Source organism: Aotus nancymaae, unplaced genomic scaffold (genome assembly GCF_030222135.1).
Source record: "Aotus nancymaae isolate 86718 unplaced genomic scaffold, 86718_ANA_hifiasm-v0.15.2.pri h1tg000006l, whole genome shotgun sequence".
Classification (NCBI taxonomy): Eukaryota; Metazoa; Chordata; class Mammalia; order Primates; family Aotidae; genus Aotus; species Aotus nancymaae.
In genome coordinates this window covers 43,092,769-43,107,521 of record NW_026988417.1, presented here as the reverse complement: position 1 = coordinate 43,107,521, position 14,753 = coordinate 43,092,769, and the positions used below count along the sequence as shown (strand labels likewise).

At 38.9% G+C, this 14,753-nt stretch overlaps 1 protein-coding gene across 1 annotated transcript in view; it reads left to right on the top strand.

Moving 5' to 3' along the window:
- Nucleotides 1-476: 476 nt before the first annotated feature.
- The window catches only part of KCTD8 (potassium channel tetramerization domain containing 8), a 259,058-nt gene continuing 244,781 nt past the window's right edge, over nt 477-14,753 (top strand). Inside the window, exon 1 of the mRNA XM_012441162.2 lies at nt 477-1,822. Within this exon, the coding sequence (XP_012296585.2) occupies nt 856-1,822 (967 nt within the window). The 5' untranslated portion in view covers nt 477-855. The remainder of the gene's footprint in view (nt 1,823-14,753) is intronic.

Here is a 14,753-nt window from a genome sequence, read left to right as displayed (position 1 = left end):
TTTCAGATTAGGAGCCTGGCATCTTTGCTTTAATCAAAACCTATTCTCCCCTCTCTGCTCCTCCACTCCTTACCTTAATGAGAATGTAAAAAACTAGTTTTACTGGGGAGGGAGGCAAGGAAGGAAGGAAGAGAAGAAGGAAGGTAGGGAGGAAAAGGTTGGGCACTGACCCGAAGAGAGAGCGAAATAAACTAAGGAGAGCGCTGTCCTTTTTTCTCGCGCTTGTTTTAGGCGCTCCCTGCCCGCCTCTCCCCGCCTCTCCCCGCCTCTCCCGGCCGACCGCAGAGCTGCACCTCTAGCTTGCTCGGCCCTCGGCCCCGCCCCCTAGCGTCGGAGTCCGGGAGCCTATCTCTTTAAATGACAGCTGAGGCTCGGGTCCCAGTCCGGGGCTTGACGTCAGTGCCTCCTCCCGGGCTGCGAGGAGTAGTTAGCGCCACCGTCGGCTCTCGGGCCTCGCTGCGCGCTCGCTAGCCGCCGGGGCGGCGAGTTTTCTTTGCTTCGGCCACTCCTCCCGCCCTCCCCGCGTAGAGTCGAGCAGCAGCCCTAGAGCCTCTCGCAAGTCTCTCTCACACTTCCCCGCCCTCTCCCCAAAGGAGCAGCCGCTCCTTCTTGCTTCTCCACTGCCGCCGCCGCACCCGCGGAGCTCCTCTCCCGCGCGTCTCTCCTCCGATGGAGCTCGGGAGCCGCCGACGCCGCCGCTGCCCCGAGCCCTAAGTGGGGCCGTCCCGGCCGGAGGAACGCGCCGCCCCGCCCGAGGGCGCAGAGCGCCAAGGAGCACGCGGAGGGCTTGGGACACAGGCTCGGAGAACGAGAAAGTGCTGCTCCTCGGGTCACTGGGCCGGCGGCCGGGGGACTATGGCTCTGAAGGACACGGGCAGCGGCGGCAGCACCATCCTTCCCATTAGCGAGATGGTCTCCTCGTCCAGCTCGCCCGGCGCGTCGGCCGCTGCCGCCCCGGGGCCCTGCGCACCCTCGCCCTTCCCCGAAGTAGTGGAGCTGAACGTAGGCGGCCAAGTCTATGTGACCAAGCACTCGACGCTGCTCAGCGTCCCGGACAGTACTTTGGCCAGCATGTTCTCACCCTCTAGTCCCCGGGGCGGCGCCCGGCGCCGGGGCGAGCTGCCCAGGGACAGCCGGGCGCGCTTCTTCATCGACCGGGACGGCTTCCTCTTCAGGTACGTGCTTGATTATCTGCGGGACAAGCAGCTCGCGCTGCCGGAGCACTTCCCCGAGAAGGAGCGACTCCTGCGCGAGGCCGAGTATTTCCAGCTCACCGACTTGGTCAAGCTGCTGTCGCCCAAGGTCACCAAGCAGAACTCGCTCAACGACGAGGGCTGCCAGAGCGACCTGGAGGACAACATCTCGCAGGGCAGCAGCGACGCGTTGCTGCTGCGCGGGGCGGCGGCCGCCTTGCCCTCGGGCCCGGGAGCGCACGGTGGTGGCGGTGGCGGCGGCGGCGGAGCGCCGGACAAGCGCTCGGGCTTCCTCACGCTGGGCTACCGGGGCTCCTACACCACCGTGCGCGACAACCAGGCCGACGCCAAGTTCCGGCGCGTGGCGCGCATCATGGTGTGTGGGCGCATCGCGCTGGCCAAGGAGGTCTTCGGGGACACGCTCAACGAGAGCCGCGACCCCGACCGGCAGCCGGAGAAGTACACTTCCCGCTTCTACCTCAAGTTCACCTACTTGGAGCAGGCCTTCGATCGCCTGTCAGAGGCCGGCTTCCACATGGTGGCGTGTAACTCCTCGGGCACCGCCGCCTTCGTCAACCAGTACCGCGACGACAAGATCTGGAGCAGCTACACCGAGTACATTTTCTTCCGTAAGTTCGCAACCCCCGCGTTTCTCAGCACCCCTCCCCCACCTCCGGATCGAGGCCCGCTGGATCCCCCGAAGGGGTGTCCGGGGCAGGAGCTGGTTAACACCTTAGAGTGAGCGGCTCTCCCAGCACAACTCCCTTAGGCAGTAGACGCGATTTACGTTTCTCCTCTTTGGATACTTCCGTCTCACTCCCCCTTTCTAGAACTCAGTAGCACCCAGCTCCCAGGCGTCTACTTCCTGAACTTTTTTGATCTTGCCTTCTCGCCCCAGTCCGCTCCCTGATGCCCGGGGACTCCTCTGTTGCGGAGGACAGGGTAGGAGAGACTGGGGCACAGGGCAGGGCACATAGACCCTCCTCCACCCCTTCGCTTTCGCAGGACTCCTGGGGGTCATTTCACGTGGCCTTCAGTGGTGTCCCTGCAGAGGGCAGGATGGCATCACAAGGCGTTGCCTCGCACCGTCTGTATCACCTGCTATTGGTGCGGCTGCAGCGCTCCAGTTAGGGTGGTTTTCTAAGGGGTAGGGGAGAAGTGATGAAGGTACCTCCAGAGCCCTTCGAGGGGGCAGGAGATCAGGAAAGCAGCTGTGGGGAAAGGGGACTCCTTGACAGATGGAAACCCAGATTTCCCAGCGTCATTTATCTCCAATGTGATTGTCCGGTGTTTGGGACAGGGAAGGGTGGAAGGAATTAGAAAGTTTGGGTGTCTGAGTGCTGCTCTTAGGGTTGAAGATTAGGACAAGGTGAATGTGGAGGGAGGGAAGGAGGTGGGGAGGGAGGGGAAGACAGAGAGGGAATGGTTGTGTTTCCTTCTTGAGTGCGAAATCCAGGGCTGAGTCCACTTTCTCAGGGTGAATAAATAGAGTGATTTTCTGAAATGAAAGCATGAGGGAATAGATTTGGGAAAGCATCCGGGATGCGTTTTGCAGTGCGCTTCCGGAGCGGGCTACTTGGAGTTCAAGAACTCTACCAAATACCACCATCTGAACCTGCACTGGAGATTGGGGGTGGGGTGGGGCTGTGGTGGGCACAATTCTCAGTGACATTTGTAAAGTGAAAAGGCAATGACTAGAGAGCGATTTGTACAAATGAAAAGCCAGCTGGGATGGCAGCAGGAATATTGTTTGGCAAACGTTTTTCCTTTGGCCAGACACAAGTAAAAAACCTGCCTGTAGCGTCAGGGAGAGTAGCCTTGAAATCCTGTGATGGAAACAGACCAGCTTAAATTGTATTTATTTATTTTGGTAATTCAGTCACTACAGTAATTGGAAACTAAACAATTTTCTGGACTTTATTTTGACTGGAGAAGTGGAAGGGACCTCTTGCACAGGTGCAAGCTTAACTGGAAGGTTGGCTTAGTATTTGTATATTCTGGTAACTTGGAGGTTGAGTGATAAACCACAGCACATAGATTCTTAGAGTTAGACTGCTTTTAAAAGTAGTGCTGGATTCTTGAGAAAACAATTTCAACAGAGAAGCAAATGAAGTGTCTGTCCACTGAATTGGTAGTTAAAAACCTGTCTTAATTATATCAAAGTATTACTTGTTACACAATAAAAAGATTAATGGTTAGAAAAGCCACCATCTTTTATTGCTTCTATAAAATTGACACCTCTCTAATATATATTGTGTAATTAAGTATTTTAGCACCATTCTTTACATTTTACTCCTTATCATTGTGACCTTTGTCAACAACTTTTTAGATTTTAAACCGTTTAATTCATCTCAATGTAGATTTCCAAGCCTGTCAGAAGATGAGGTAAAATGAACTTTTGGCTTTCTTTTAGTGTTTTTTGTTAGAGAAGATAGAAGTATGAATGTTCTGCACAGTTAAGTTTGTGAATTTTGAAAATCTTTCTTGGTTTTGGTCTTTCTTATTTCTCTAGAAAGATGTAGACATGAAAATGATTCTTACTTTGATTATGAAGAGATAATACAAGTTATCTCTATATTAGAAAAAAATGCCCTTAGTGTATCGAAACTGGAAACTTAGCTAATTTAACTAATAAGATAAATTTGAGAGATATTTGAAATTCAGGATCTGTTTCACTTCTAGAGCTAGAGAAGTGTTAAATAAAATATTCATATTATAAGTAACTACTTTCAGAGTACTCACATTATTAATGACCTCTGAAATTCATTCATAAAATTCCCAGAAATCTAAGGAGGCAACCTACTTTGGGAAAGAATATGCAATTCCAGATTAAATATTATTTTTTTGAAGTGGTAAGCTAGTCATTGATCAACCAAATAGAGTTGTCATTTTAAATTTTGGATGTAAAACTTGTCTTGAATATTAGAATACATATATTTATTTTATTTTTTTGCAGCTTTCATTATATTTTTTTACACATTATTTTGAATGGGATTCCTTTTAATATTTGGTGAATGAAAATACACTGTAAAATATTTGTATTTCCATCCTATTCAGTTTAGTTAATGACAATGTATTTATCTTATTTGGCAAGTCTCTATTTAAAAAGATTATTACTGTTATTCATAAGAGCAAAATTACTGAATGGCCTTGTTTGTCCTCTTATGTTTCAGATGCAGAAAATAACCTTAATATCTTTTATTTCCCCTGTTGACACACTTTTTTTTAGCAAATACTTATTTGTTGTATGACATTTATTTAGTGTATGACAAGTATCAGTCACTTGAACACCTTTTAAAATCTGGGTTACATGTGAATTTAGTAGTTTGAAACCGTTGCAGTTTATACACCTGAGCATGAATTTTAATTCCTCCCAACCCCCACTGCCCCTGCCACTCCTGAGTTTCTGCACTAGAGGGAAGAAAGTGGCAAATGGGTCAGTAATCCCAGACACTGCTATTTTCCAAATGTGTGACCTTGGCTAAATTATGTACTTGATCTCTTAGTTTCCTCATCTATATTATAGAAGTTATCACAGTACCAGTTTTATAGGATTTGAGAATATACATATAGTACCTGACTTATAATAAAAGCTTAACAAATGTTAGCTGTTACTATTGTAAGTAGCATATTACTGTCTTTATTATTATTATTATCAACATTAAATTTTAATTTTGTTTTATATTAAGTATAGTTAATTGTAAAGTTAATAGAAAATCACTTTGCAATTAAGCGATAGCATAGTATACTTTCAGAATTATGAAATAACCAATAAAATAATGGATTTCTTTCCTTGAATATTGAACTTGAATTTTTCAGGCCAAGTCACTGAAGGTTGCTATTCATACTCCAATTGGTTTTTCTGGATTGACTTCAACAGAACCCATTTCCTATTCAGGGCCAAGAAGTGTTTTAGCACTAGGACTTGAAACTTTGGCAATATATTTTGATAAATACTGAGCTAGATTCATATCTCCTTAAGTGCTTGTATCCAAGTCATTGGGTTCTTATGCTCAAGGTTATATACAGGCTATTAAACTTTAATATCAGCTTCATTTGGCTACATGAACACTTATATCTGTTCTCAGTCTTAACTCATTATTTGTCAAGTGTTTTTAGGACACTGCAACATATACTGGTACTATTAAATTCTATATTATTCTTCTAATACCGAAGATGAATTGTCCTTTCTTGGGGGAAAAACAGTGATTTATTGTGCTTTCTGTATTTGGGGCATGTCTAGTATGTGTCGTCGTGGCTACCTTCAGCAGTATCTGGGAGACAAAAAAAAAAGACATTTTATGTTGGCAATGTATTATATAGAAAATAGATAACATGCTTGGAATGTGACAGGTAGATTATCCTTATATAAAAACTAGTTTTATATGTTTCTTTTGTTTCTCATAATCAGTGGGTTTGCAGAAAAAGTAGTACTGATTTATTGCTCTTCTCTTCTAATATTGCTTCAAGTTTTGAACTCCATATTTTGGTTGAGCAATGTATGTGTGAGAGTACACACTTCTTTAGGTTGTACTTGATATTCTTTAAGTTTGGTGTATCTTTTTTATTGTTGTTGTTTGATGTATGGGAATGCCAGATCTAGGAATTAATGCTGTTACTGAATTGGGCTGTGAAACATAATTTGTCTTAATGGATTTTTATATCCATTCTTTCAAATTCATTATGATTTATTTCACTGTGTTAGGTTGAAGAAAGCTAGTTGAGTTGAAAATATTCAAACAGCTATTCAATCCTGTGTTACTATACTTGCTGAATTAAGAGTTTTCTAAGAAACATCTTTAAAAATCATTTTGTTTAGGCGCATACCATTAAATGCATCTTTTATGAGTCTAAAATACTTCTTTGATTACCAAACATCATTTTATGGCAGTTAATTTTATTCACCACAATTTTAAAAGTTGATTATTTTTTCTCCCAAGTTACTACTTATTTTTACAACTACAATGTGAAAATTTTCTCTGCAGCCACATGGCTGAATGACTTTTGAATGAGTGGGGAATAAGCAGAAGGAGAAGATAACTTTTTAAAACATCAAGTTTATGATTTAATGCATCTAGTTCCAGTAATAAAGCAGACAAAATGGCAAAAATCTTGAAGAGCAAAAAGTTTAGAGGCTGTGCTATGGCACTGATTGTTGTTTAATGGCATCGAACTTTTATATCTGGCATAGTACTGTCTTTGAACTTACTGAGTTTTATATGGCTATGGCTTTGGCTTTTCCTGCCACCCTTTTACAGCTTTGTGTGGGTCAATCTTTACGTAGATTATGAGGCTGAGAAACTGAGTGGCTACAAGCTTTATTTCGTAAGGTTCTTTCTCTTGTAGCTTAGGATGCTAATACTTACAATTTATGTGCATGTGTGTATGAGTGTGTGAGTATACCTTAGTTAAGAAGAAAAAAATCTCTTTGGAAAAAAGAGAAATATGTATAAAGCCAGTATTTAATTATTGTCTATTCTACTGTCATAAATTATCAGCTGGAATCTGTTTAAAAATGTGAAAATGATTGCTTATCATTTAAAAGTCACTCTTTTTATACTTAATATTTTACATATAGTTAATGATACTCTATATTTTTTAAGTTGCTAAGAGAGTACATTTCAAATGTTCTCATTGCAAAAAATAAGATTAAGTAACTTTAAAATTATAAAAATAGCACATGTAGTTTTAGGGACTTTTGTTAAAAAAAAAGTATAGTTTTAATCAGCACCACTAGTAACTGTTAATAAAATCTTGATTCATTTCCTTCCAGTCTTTTTTCTATGTACATGTAGATAAAAAGGCATATTTTTAAACAGTCATGGTCATACTATATAGACGGTTTATATGCTGCCTTTTTTTGGTTTATTTAGTTTTATACATTTAATAAATTTACACATTTAATGAAATTTCCCCCATGACATTAAAATTTATATTATCATCTTAAATAACAAAAGTACAATACATATACATTGCCACAGTTTTGTAAATATTGGTAGTGAATATTTTGTCTGTAAGCTTAGACAAAAATTTGATTATTTGAAGATACAGAATCTGTGCTAAAAAAAGATTTACTGTCATATTTATTATCACCTAATTTTGTGATAAGTATTTTTCATACATTACTTTGTTTACTCCTCATAACATTTCCTTGAGCTTGATATTAGTTCCCTAATACTTCGATTAGAAAACTATGATTTAGGACATTAAGTAACATCTCTGGTTCATAGAGCTTGGATATGGCTGAGCTGGGATTTGACTAGTTCTGTCTTATTTCAAAGTCTTTACTGTTAAATCATTGAAAAATAATGCCTGTTTCACACAGTCAATTTGAAAAATATATTTCAGTATCTATTGAGTACTTAGAACTTCTATCTATAGGCAAAAAAGTGTGGTGTGAAATGTATATGAGTGAATCCAAAATTTTAAAATTTATGTTAAATATCCATAGAAATATAGTAAATACATATTTTGTGTCTTTACTTGCTGGAAGGGTTAATTTTATAGATTAATGCTACCATATTCATGAATAGTTTTATAATTGAAGAAAATAAAAATTTGACTCAATTTAACACTTTTTTGGGTGGTAACCAAGTTATAGTTTTGATAAACCAGTAACACCTTTAGGCTCGATAAACTGATTTAAATTTAAAGTGCATTTTTTTTTCTTTAATAGTATGAGGCTTAGCATCAGAGGTTTTGCAAGGACTTATCTAAAGATCAGAATAATTTTATTTACAAGATTTCAAAGTCATTCCAACAAGTACATTAACTACTTTATAATTTGTAAGTATAATGGGAACTGTAGGTGTCATCTGTCTATTCCATATGTCTCATTACTAGTTTCTATTAATGATACAAGTTTCTGATTAGTGTATGATTGTCTTAAAAATGTAGTTGTATTTTGCTTTTTTTAACAATGCAAATATATGAAGTATTCTGTGCTGAGTGTATATCATTTATGTTTATTCCCTGACCCATTGGTTTTTCAGTGTACCCCTTGGTATCATAGCCATGTAATGTTAAATGAATTCCTGCTGTGGAATCCTTCATACTTTTCTGTCTTTTCCAGGTGTCTTAGGATAGGTCCTTCATTGTGTTTTCTACAATATGTAATGATCTTTTCGCATGTTGATCTTCTGCAGTAGCTTTCTGTCTCTGTGCCTGAGAGTAGTATTCTCAGCCCCTCAGGGCAGAGGCTAAGGCCACATTAAGAACTTAAAAAATGGACATAGGCATAGGCAAGGACTTCATGACTAAAACACTGAAAGCATTGGCAACAAAAGCCAAATTAGACAAGTGGGATCTAATTAAACTCCAGAGCTTCTGTACAGCAAAAGAAACAATCATTAGAGTGAACCGGCATCCAACAGAATGGGAAAAAATTTTTGCAATCTACCCATCTGACAAAGGGCTAATATCCAGAATCTACAAAGGACTAAAGCAGATTTACAAGACAAAAACAAACAAACCCATTCAAAAGTGGGCAAAGGATATGAACAGACACTTTTCAAAGAAGACATTTATGAAGCCAACAAACAAAATGCTCATCATCACTGGTTATTAGAGAAATGCAAATCAAAACCACATTGAGATACCATCTCACTCCAGTTAGAATGGTGATCGTTAAAAAAATCTGGAAACAACAGATGCTGGAGAGGATGTGGAGAAATAGGAACACTTTAACACTGTTGGTGAGACTGTAAATTAGTTCAACCATTATGGAAGACATTGTGGCGATTCCTCAAGGATCTAGAAATAGAAATTCCATTTGACCCAGCAATCTCATTACTGTGTATATACCCAAAGGATTATAAATCATTCTACTATAGAGACACATGCACACATATATTCATTGCGGCACTGTTTACAATAGCAAAGACCTGGAACCAACCCAAATGCCCATCAATGATAGACTGGACAAGGCAAATGTGGTATATATACACCATGGAATATTATTCAGCCATAAAAAAATGAATTTGTGTCCTTTGTAGGGACATGGATGAATCTGGAAACCATCATTCTCAGCAAACTGACACAAGAACAGAAAATCAAACACCACATGTTCTCACTCATAGGCAGGTATTGAACAATGAGAACACATGGACATAGGGAGGGGAGCATTACACATTGGGGTCTGTTGAGGGGGAGTAGGGGAGGAACAGCAGTGGGTGGGAAGGTTGGGGAGAGATAATGTGGGGAGAAATGCCAGATATAGGTGACGGGGGGTTGGAGGCAGCAAACTACCTGCCATGTATGTACCTATGAAACAATCCTGCATGATCTGCACATATACCCCAGAACCTAAAGTACAGTAAAAATAAAAGTATTTGTTTTCTGAATGAAAGTGCGAATTAAGGAAAGAACTAGAGATGTTGGAGTTTTCATTAGGTTGTTACTGAATTTGAGATTTAGTCTCTCTTCAACTTGAAGTGCATTTATTGAACAACTACCAGGCTAAAGCATGGACAAGACATACAAATATGAATAAGACAGAGACCTTGCGTTTAAGATGATTGCAATAAACTTTATGTAAAGGTGAATTATTTTATAGAGAGGTTATTTAGTATGTTAGTAAGAGGGCAAAAAGCAGGATTATTGACATGAGAAGTTGTTACATAAGCACCTATATGGAATGAAAATAAGTAAAATATTAACTAAATATGGGACAGATTAAAATAATGTTATAAATGAAGTTGTTAGATTTGTAAACACACACTTCTTTATATTTAAGTTACTGGTGGAAGCTGGGCACTGTGCCTCACGCCTAAAATCCCAGCACTTTGGGAGTCCAAAGCGGGCAGATCACTTGAGGCTAGGACTTTGAGACCAGACTGGCCAACATGGTGAAACGCCATCTCTACTAAAAATACAAAAATTAGCTGGGCATGGTGGTGGGCGCCTATAATTACAGCTATGTGGGAGGCTGAGGCACAAGAATCCCTTGAACTCAGGAGGCAGAGGTTGTAGTGAGCCAAGATCATGCCACTGCACTCCAGCCTGGGCAAAAGAGCAAGACCTTATCTTTAAAAATAAAGAAATAAATTAATTAAAAATAAAATTATTGGTGGAATACAAGTTGTAAGGGATCAAAAATTAAGTGACTTCATTAGTTTAGAGTGTTGGGCAAATGTTCTATACCCCAGGTCTACCTGCAACTACAGGTAGTGTTGAGTACTTGCTTAAAAAAAATCTTGGATGCAAAGTGACTGTGCCTCCTGACATGGTCAGGTCTTATTATAAAAATTAAATATAGGAAATATCTGATAATGCAGATATGGTATCTGTGGAAGTGAGGATCCAGTTAATTCTATCTTGTAATCTTGATTCATTTTTAAAAAGGCATCTTAAAATGTACTTAACAAGTATTGCTATTTAATAATCAATATTACAGTATTAGTTTTACTTATGATTATTAACTCTTTGTCAAAGTAGTTAATAAAAATAAACCAACTTTTCTGGTAATAACAACAGATAGCTTCATGATTCCTAATTGGATGCTTATTATTTCCATGCTTATTTAACATTGAACTTAGTTAATTGTACATTCAACAGTTAACTTAGAGTATTATTTCTACCATATTGTAACCAGTTTCCCATTAAACCCTGCTTTTATAGGGGAAAAAGCAAATAAAATGGAAGAAACTAATATAATAAAAAAAATGTAGTATTGACAATATCACCAGAATAGTGAGTGATTTAAATTTAAACAATCAGATTTGTTATTTTGGTTTATTTCACCAGTTACAATATCAAAAACCTTGAAAATAAGATTCATATCATATTGCTCTTTCTCATCATTTGGCGTAATTAGGTATGCTTTCTAACATTTGGTGTATGTAAAATAGGGAAAATATTACTGTTCTTCCTGGAGTGACAATGCCAGAATCTGTTGGCCTCTACTTCTAAGAGGCGAATACTTGAACACTATGAATGATTTAATACTTCTAAATCAGATCCCTTGAAAAATTCTGGCTCTAGCTTTGAGATCAGGAAAATAATTTCATGCTCCCTCCTGAAGGGAAAGTGAGAGAAACAATCATATTCACTTTAAAGCTTTGTTATGAGGATCAAGTAAAGCAATCCATATAAAATACTTAGAATGGTATCAGGCACAAATTAAAAGCTCAATATGTGTTAGCTTTTGCCATTTATTAATTTAAGGGCCTCAGATTAATACATAGGCAATCCCATTTCTTTATAATAAATCTCAGTACCAGATTTCTTTTTCTTTTTAAAGAAGATGAAAGCAACACCTATCTAAAAACTGCCCTGAAATGGTCATGTCATCATTGATGAATTCTTTTTAAAATTATTGACCTGCTAAGTATGAAATAAATTTTAATGTATTATTAAAATAAGTTCATTCTAGTTGGCTTTTCACTGATTAGGTGGAAAAATGGACTCTTCCAAGTCTAGTACTGGTCACTGGTTAATTATGACGCAATTAAAAATAATACTTGTAGTCAATGGAAATTGTCTCAAACTATAGGGCAAAGCACTCTCAATCATAATCTTTATTTATATTTCTGATGAGGGCTTTTAGTTTGCATTTTCAACAGTTTTACGCAAAATAACAAATTGTCACGAGCCAGGTGGGCTCAAACACTGCCCAGAGTCTAGGCATTTGGCCAAAATTTCAGGCTAGATTTTGGATTCAAATACATATCTTCACAAATTTAGGAAAACTATGTTAGCTGTCAACTCAATCAGCTCCTATTGAAACCACTCTGACAAATTTTCAATAACTTACATTGAAAACTTATTTCTAGTTGCTAAAAGTCTAGGTATTTGAAGAAAGCAGAGAGATCTGAGGCAGATGCTGGCAGACATTCAAAATAATTCTCTAATATTCTGATCTCTTTTCTTCTGGTTGGTGAGTCTGAACCTAGCATGTCTTCTTACAGGTGGATAATAAGGATTCACGGATATGATTCTAAAGTGACTTTGGTTTTGATAAGAACAGTTGCTACAGTGGCAGCTTTATAGTGAGTGGTGGGAGGAAGCAGTCATAGTGGTTGCAAATTACTGGTATCATTTATATGGTGGTTTTAGGGAAGAATCCTAATGGTGATTCTAATTTGAGTAAAAAAGAAGGAGATATAGCACTCAAAGTCGTTGGGCTATATTCTTAACCTTCATCAGTCTGTAGATTTGTTTAATTTTGTGCTGCTTTACTTTTCTATACTTCAGTTCTTCAGGAAGAAAATGGTAGAAATTGATTGTCTTTTTCACCTTACCTCCATATAATGCCATACGTATTGTGTGTCAAGTAATCTGTGCTAAATAAAAACAGAGTATTTGTCCTTATTTTAGTGTGTCAGTTTGTCATTTCTTTTTTTTTTTTTTTTTTTTTTGAGATGAAGTCTCGCTCTGTCGCCCAGGCTGGAGTGCAGTGGCATGATCTCAGCTCACTGCAACCACTGCCTCCTGGGTTCAAGCAATTCTTCTGCCTCAGCCTCCTGAGTGGCTGGGACTACAGGTGAGCACCACCACACTTGGCTAATTTTTGTATTTTTAGTAGAGATTGGGTTTCACCATCTTGGCCAGGCTGGTTTCGAAATCCTGACCTCGTGATCTGCCCTCCTCGAACTTCCAAAGTGCTGGGATTACAGGTGTGAGCCACTGTGCCTGGCCCTGTCATTTCTCTTAAAAATGTGTTGTGTATATTGCTATTAATAAAACATTGACTGAGGTGAAACACCTTTTCATGCTCTTATTTCACTTAATGATTTTCAAAAAAAATTCAGAAACATAAAAACTATCAAACTGAAGGAAATCCAGATTAGATTAATTTTCAGCTACTGAATCATATCTCTTCTTTAGTTCGTTTATATTTATTCATGCGTTCATTATCCAATATTATAAACTAAGCAGCCTCTTAGATATTGAAGATGTGGTAGTAAATAGTAGTGAACATATTTCCTATCTTTCATGACTGGGACCATGACTTGTAGATTTGTAGGATACATCCACTACTTGATTTTCGATTGTGCATGGTAGGTGAATGCCACACTGCATAGATACGTAAGATACAAATTGTGAAGCTCTGTGTGATGGCCAAGCTCATGACTGAAGACTGACTGTATCTCCTACTAACTTCTGACAACAAGAGTCTAGGCATGATGTTGTGTGTGTGCAGACAGACACACAAGCATGTTTTGGGAGAGCATCAATATGACTCTAGCTACTACTGGCAATTAAAAACATTTGCCCTCTGAACTTTGGTTGAATAGTGACCAATTTATGTTAAAATGAGATACAGGTGACATTGATCCTTTCCTAAAAAATGGCCTGTTTAGAGAAAAATGCAGTCTTTTGAAAGTGATCATCTTTCTGGTCTCTATTATATCTGACTCCTTTTCTGAGAAATTTTACCATATGCGGGAATACAAAATCTATTCAAAAGTCCAAATGTTTTGCCATATTTCTTTTAAACATTGCCTATTTCCTGTGAAGAAATCCTGAAGTCAAATTAAAATGAAGACTTCTGGATACTTTTGACAACTCTTCTATATTTGTGATTAAATTAGAATTTGAAATAGTTTTGATGTATTTCTTTTTATTTCAGTCAAATAGACATGTGATGGGTTGATTTAGCATGCTTCCTAGACAGTGGGAAAAAGATAATTGCTGTGTAACAGAAGATATGGACTTTGGTAACAATGGCTAATACTGCTAGCAAATGGCACCAAGAATAAACATTCTAGGAATCTCAGCATGAAAGTTGTTATAGTTTAGTGTAATCATTTACTTTTCTTCTACTGGACTGATGTGTTTCTAAAGCATGAAAGAACCATTATGATACTTCAGTTTTTACTTTCTGTATTAGCACGTTTAGATTGTGAAATAAACTTTCAAGATGTCTGTTGTATAGCTGCCACTATCAAGCCAATTTATCATAATTATGATTTGTTATTTAGCATTCATACTGTGAAACTCAGTAATATCCAGTATTTGACTAACCTAAAAAAAGGATAAAAAGGATTTTATCCATAGTTTTAGTATAATTACTGGAGTCTAGGGACTAATGGTTATATTTTTTGTTAAATTACATGCAATATTTTATGCATTGAATTATGTTCTCCCCCAGAAATATTTTGAAATTCTACCCCTGCCTCCCCACCACCTGACCTTTTCTGGAAACAGTGCTTACAGAGGTAATCAAGTTAAAATGCAGTCATTAGGGTATGCCCTAATTTAATATGATTAGTATCCTTATCAAAAGGAGAAATTTGTACTCAGGGTAGAAATAAGACATGCACACACACAGGGAGAACACCAGGTGAACATGAGGGCAGAGACAGAAGTGATGTTTCTACAGGAATGATATTTTCTACATAGGTCATATTTCAGGAATGTTAAAAATTGCTAGCAGTCCACCAGAATCTAGGAGAGAAGCATGGAACAGATTTCCCCTCATGGCTCTTGGGAGGAACCAACCTTGCTGACCCCTTGATCTCGGATTCTCAGCCTTCAGAACTTTGAGATAATACATTTCTGTTGTTGCAACCACCCAGTGTGTGGTACTTGGTTATAACAGCCCTAGAAAACTACTGT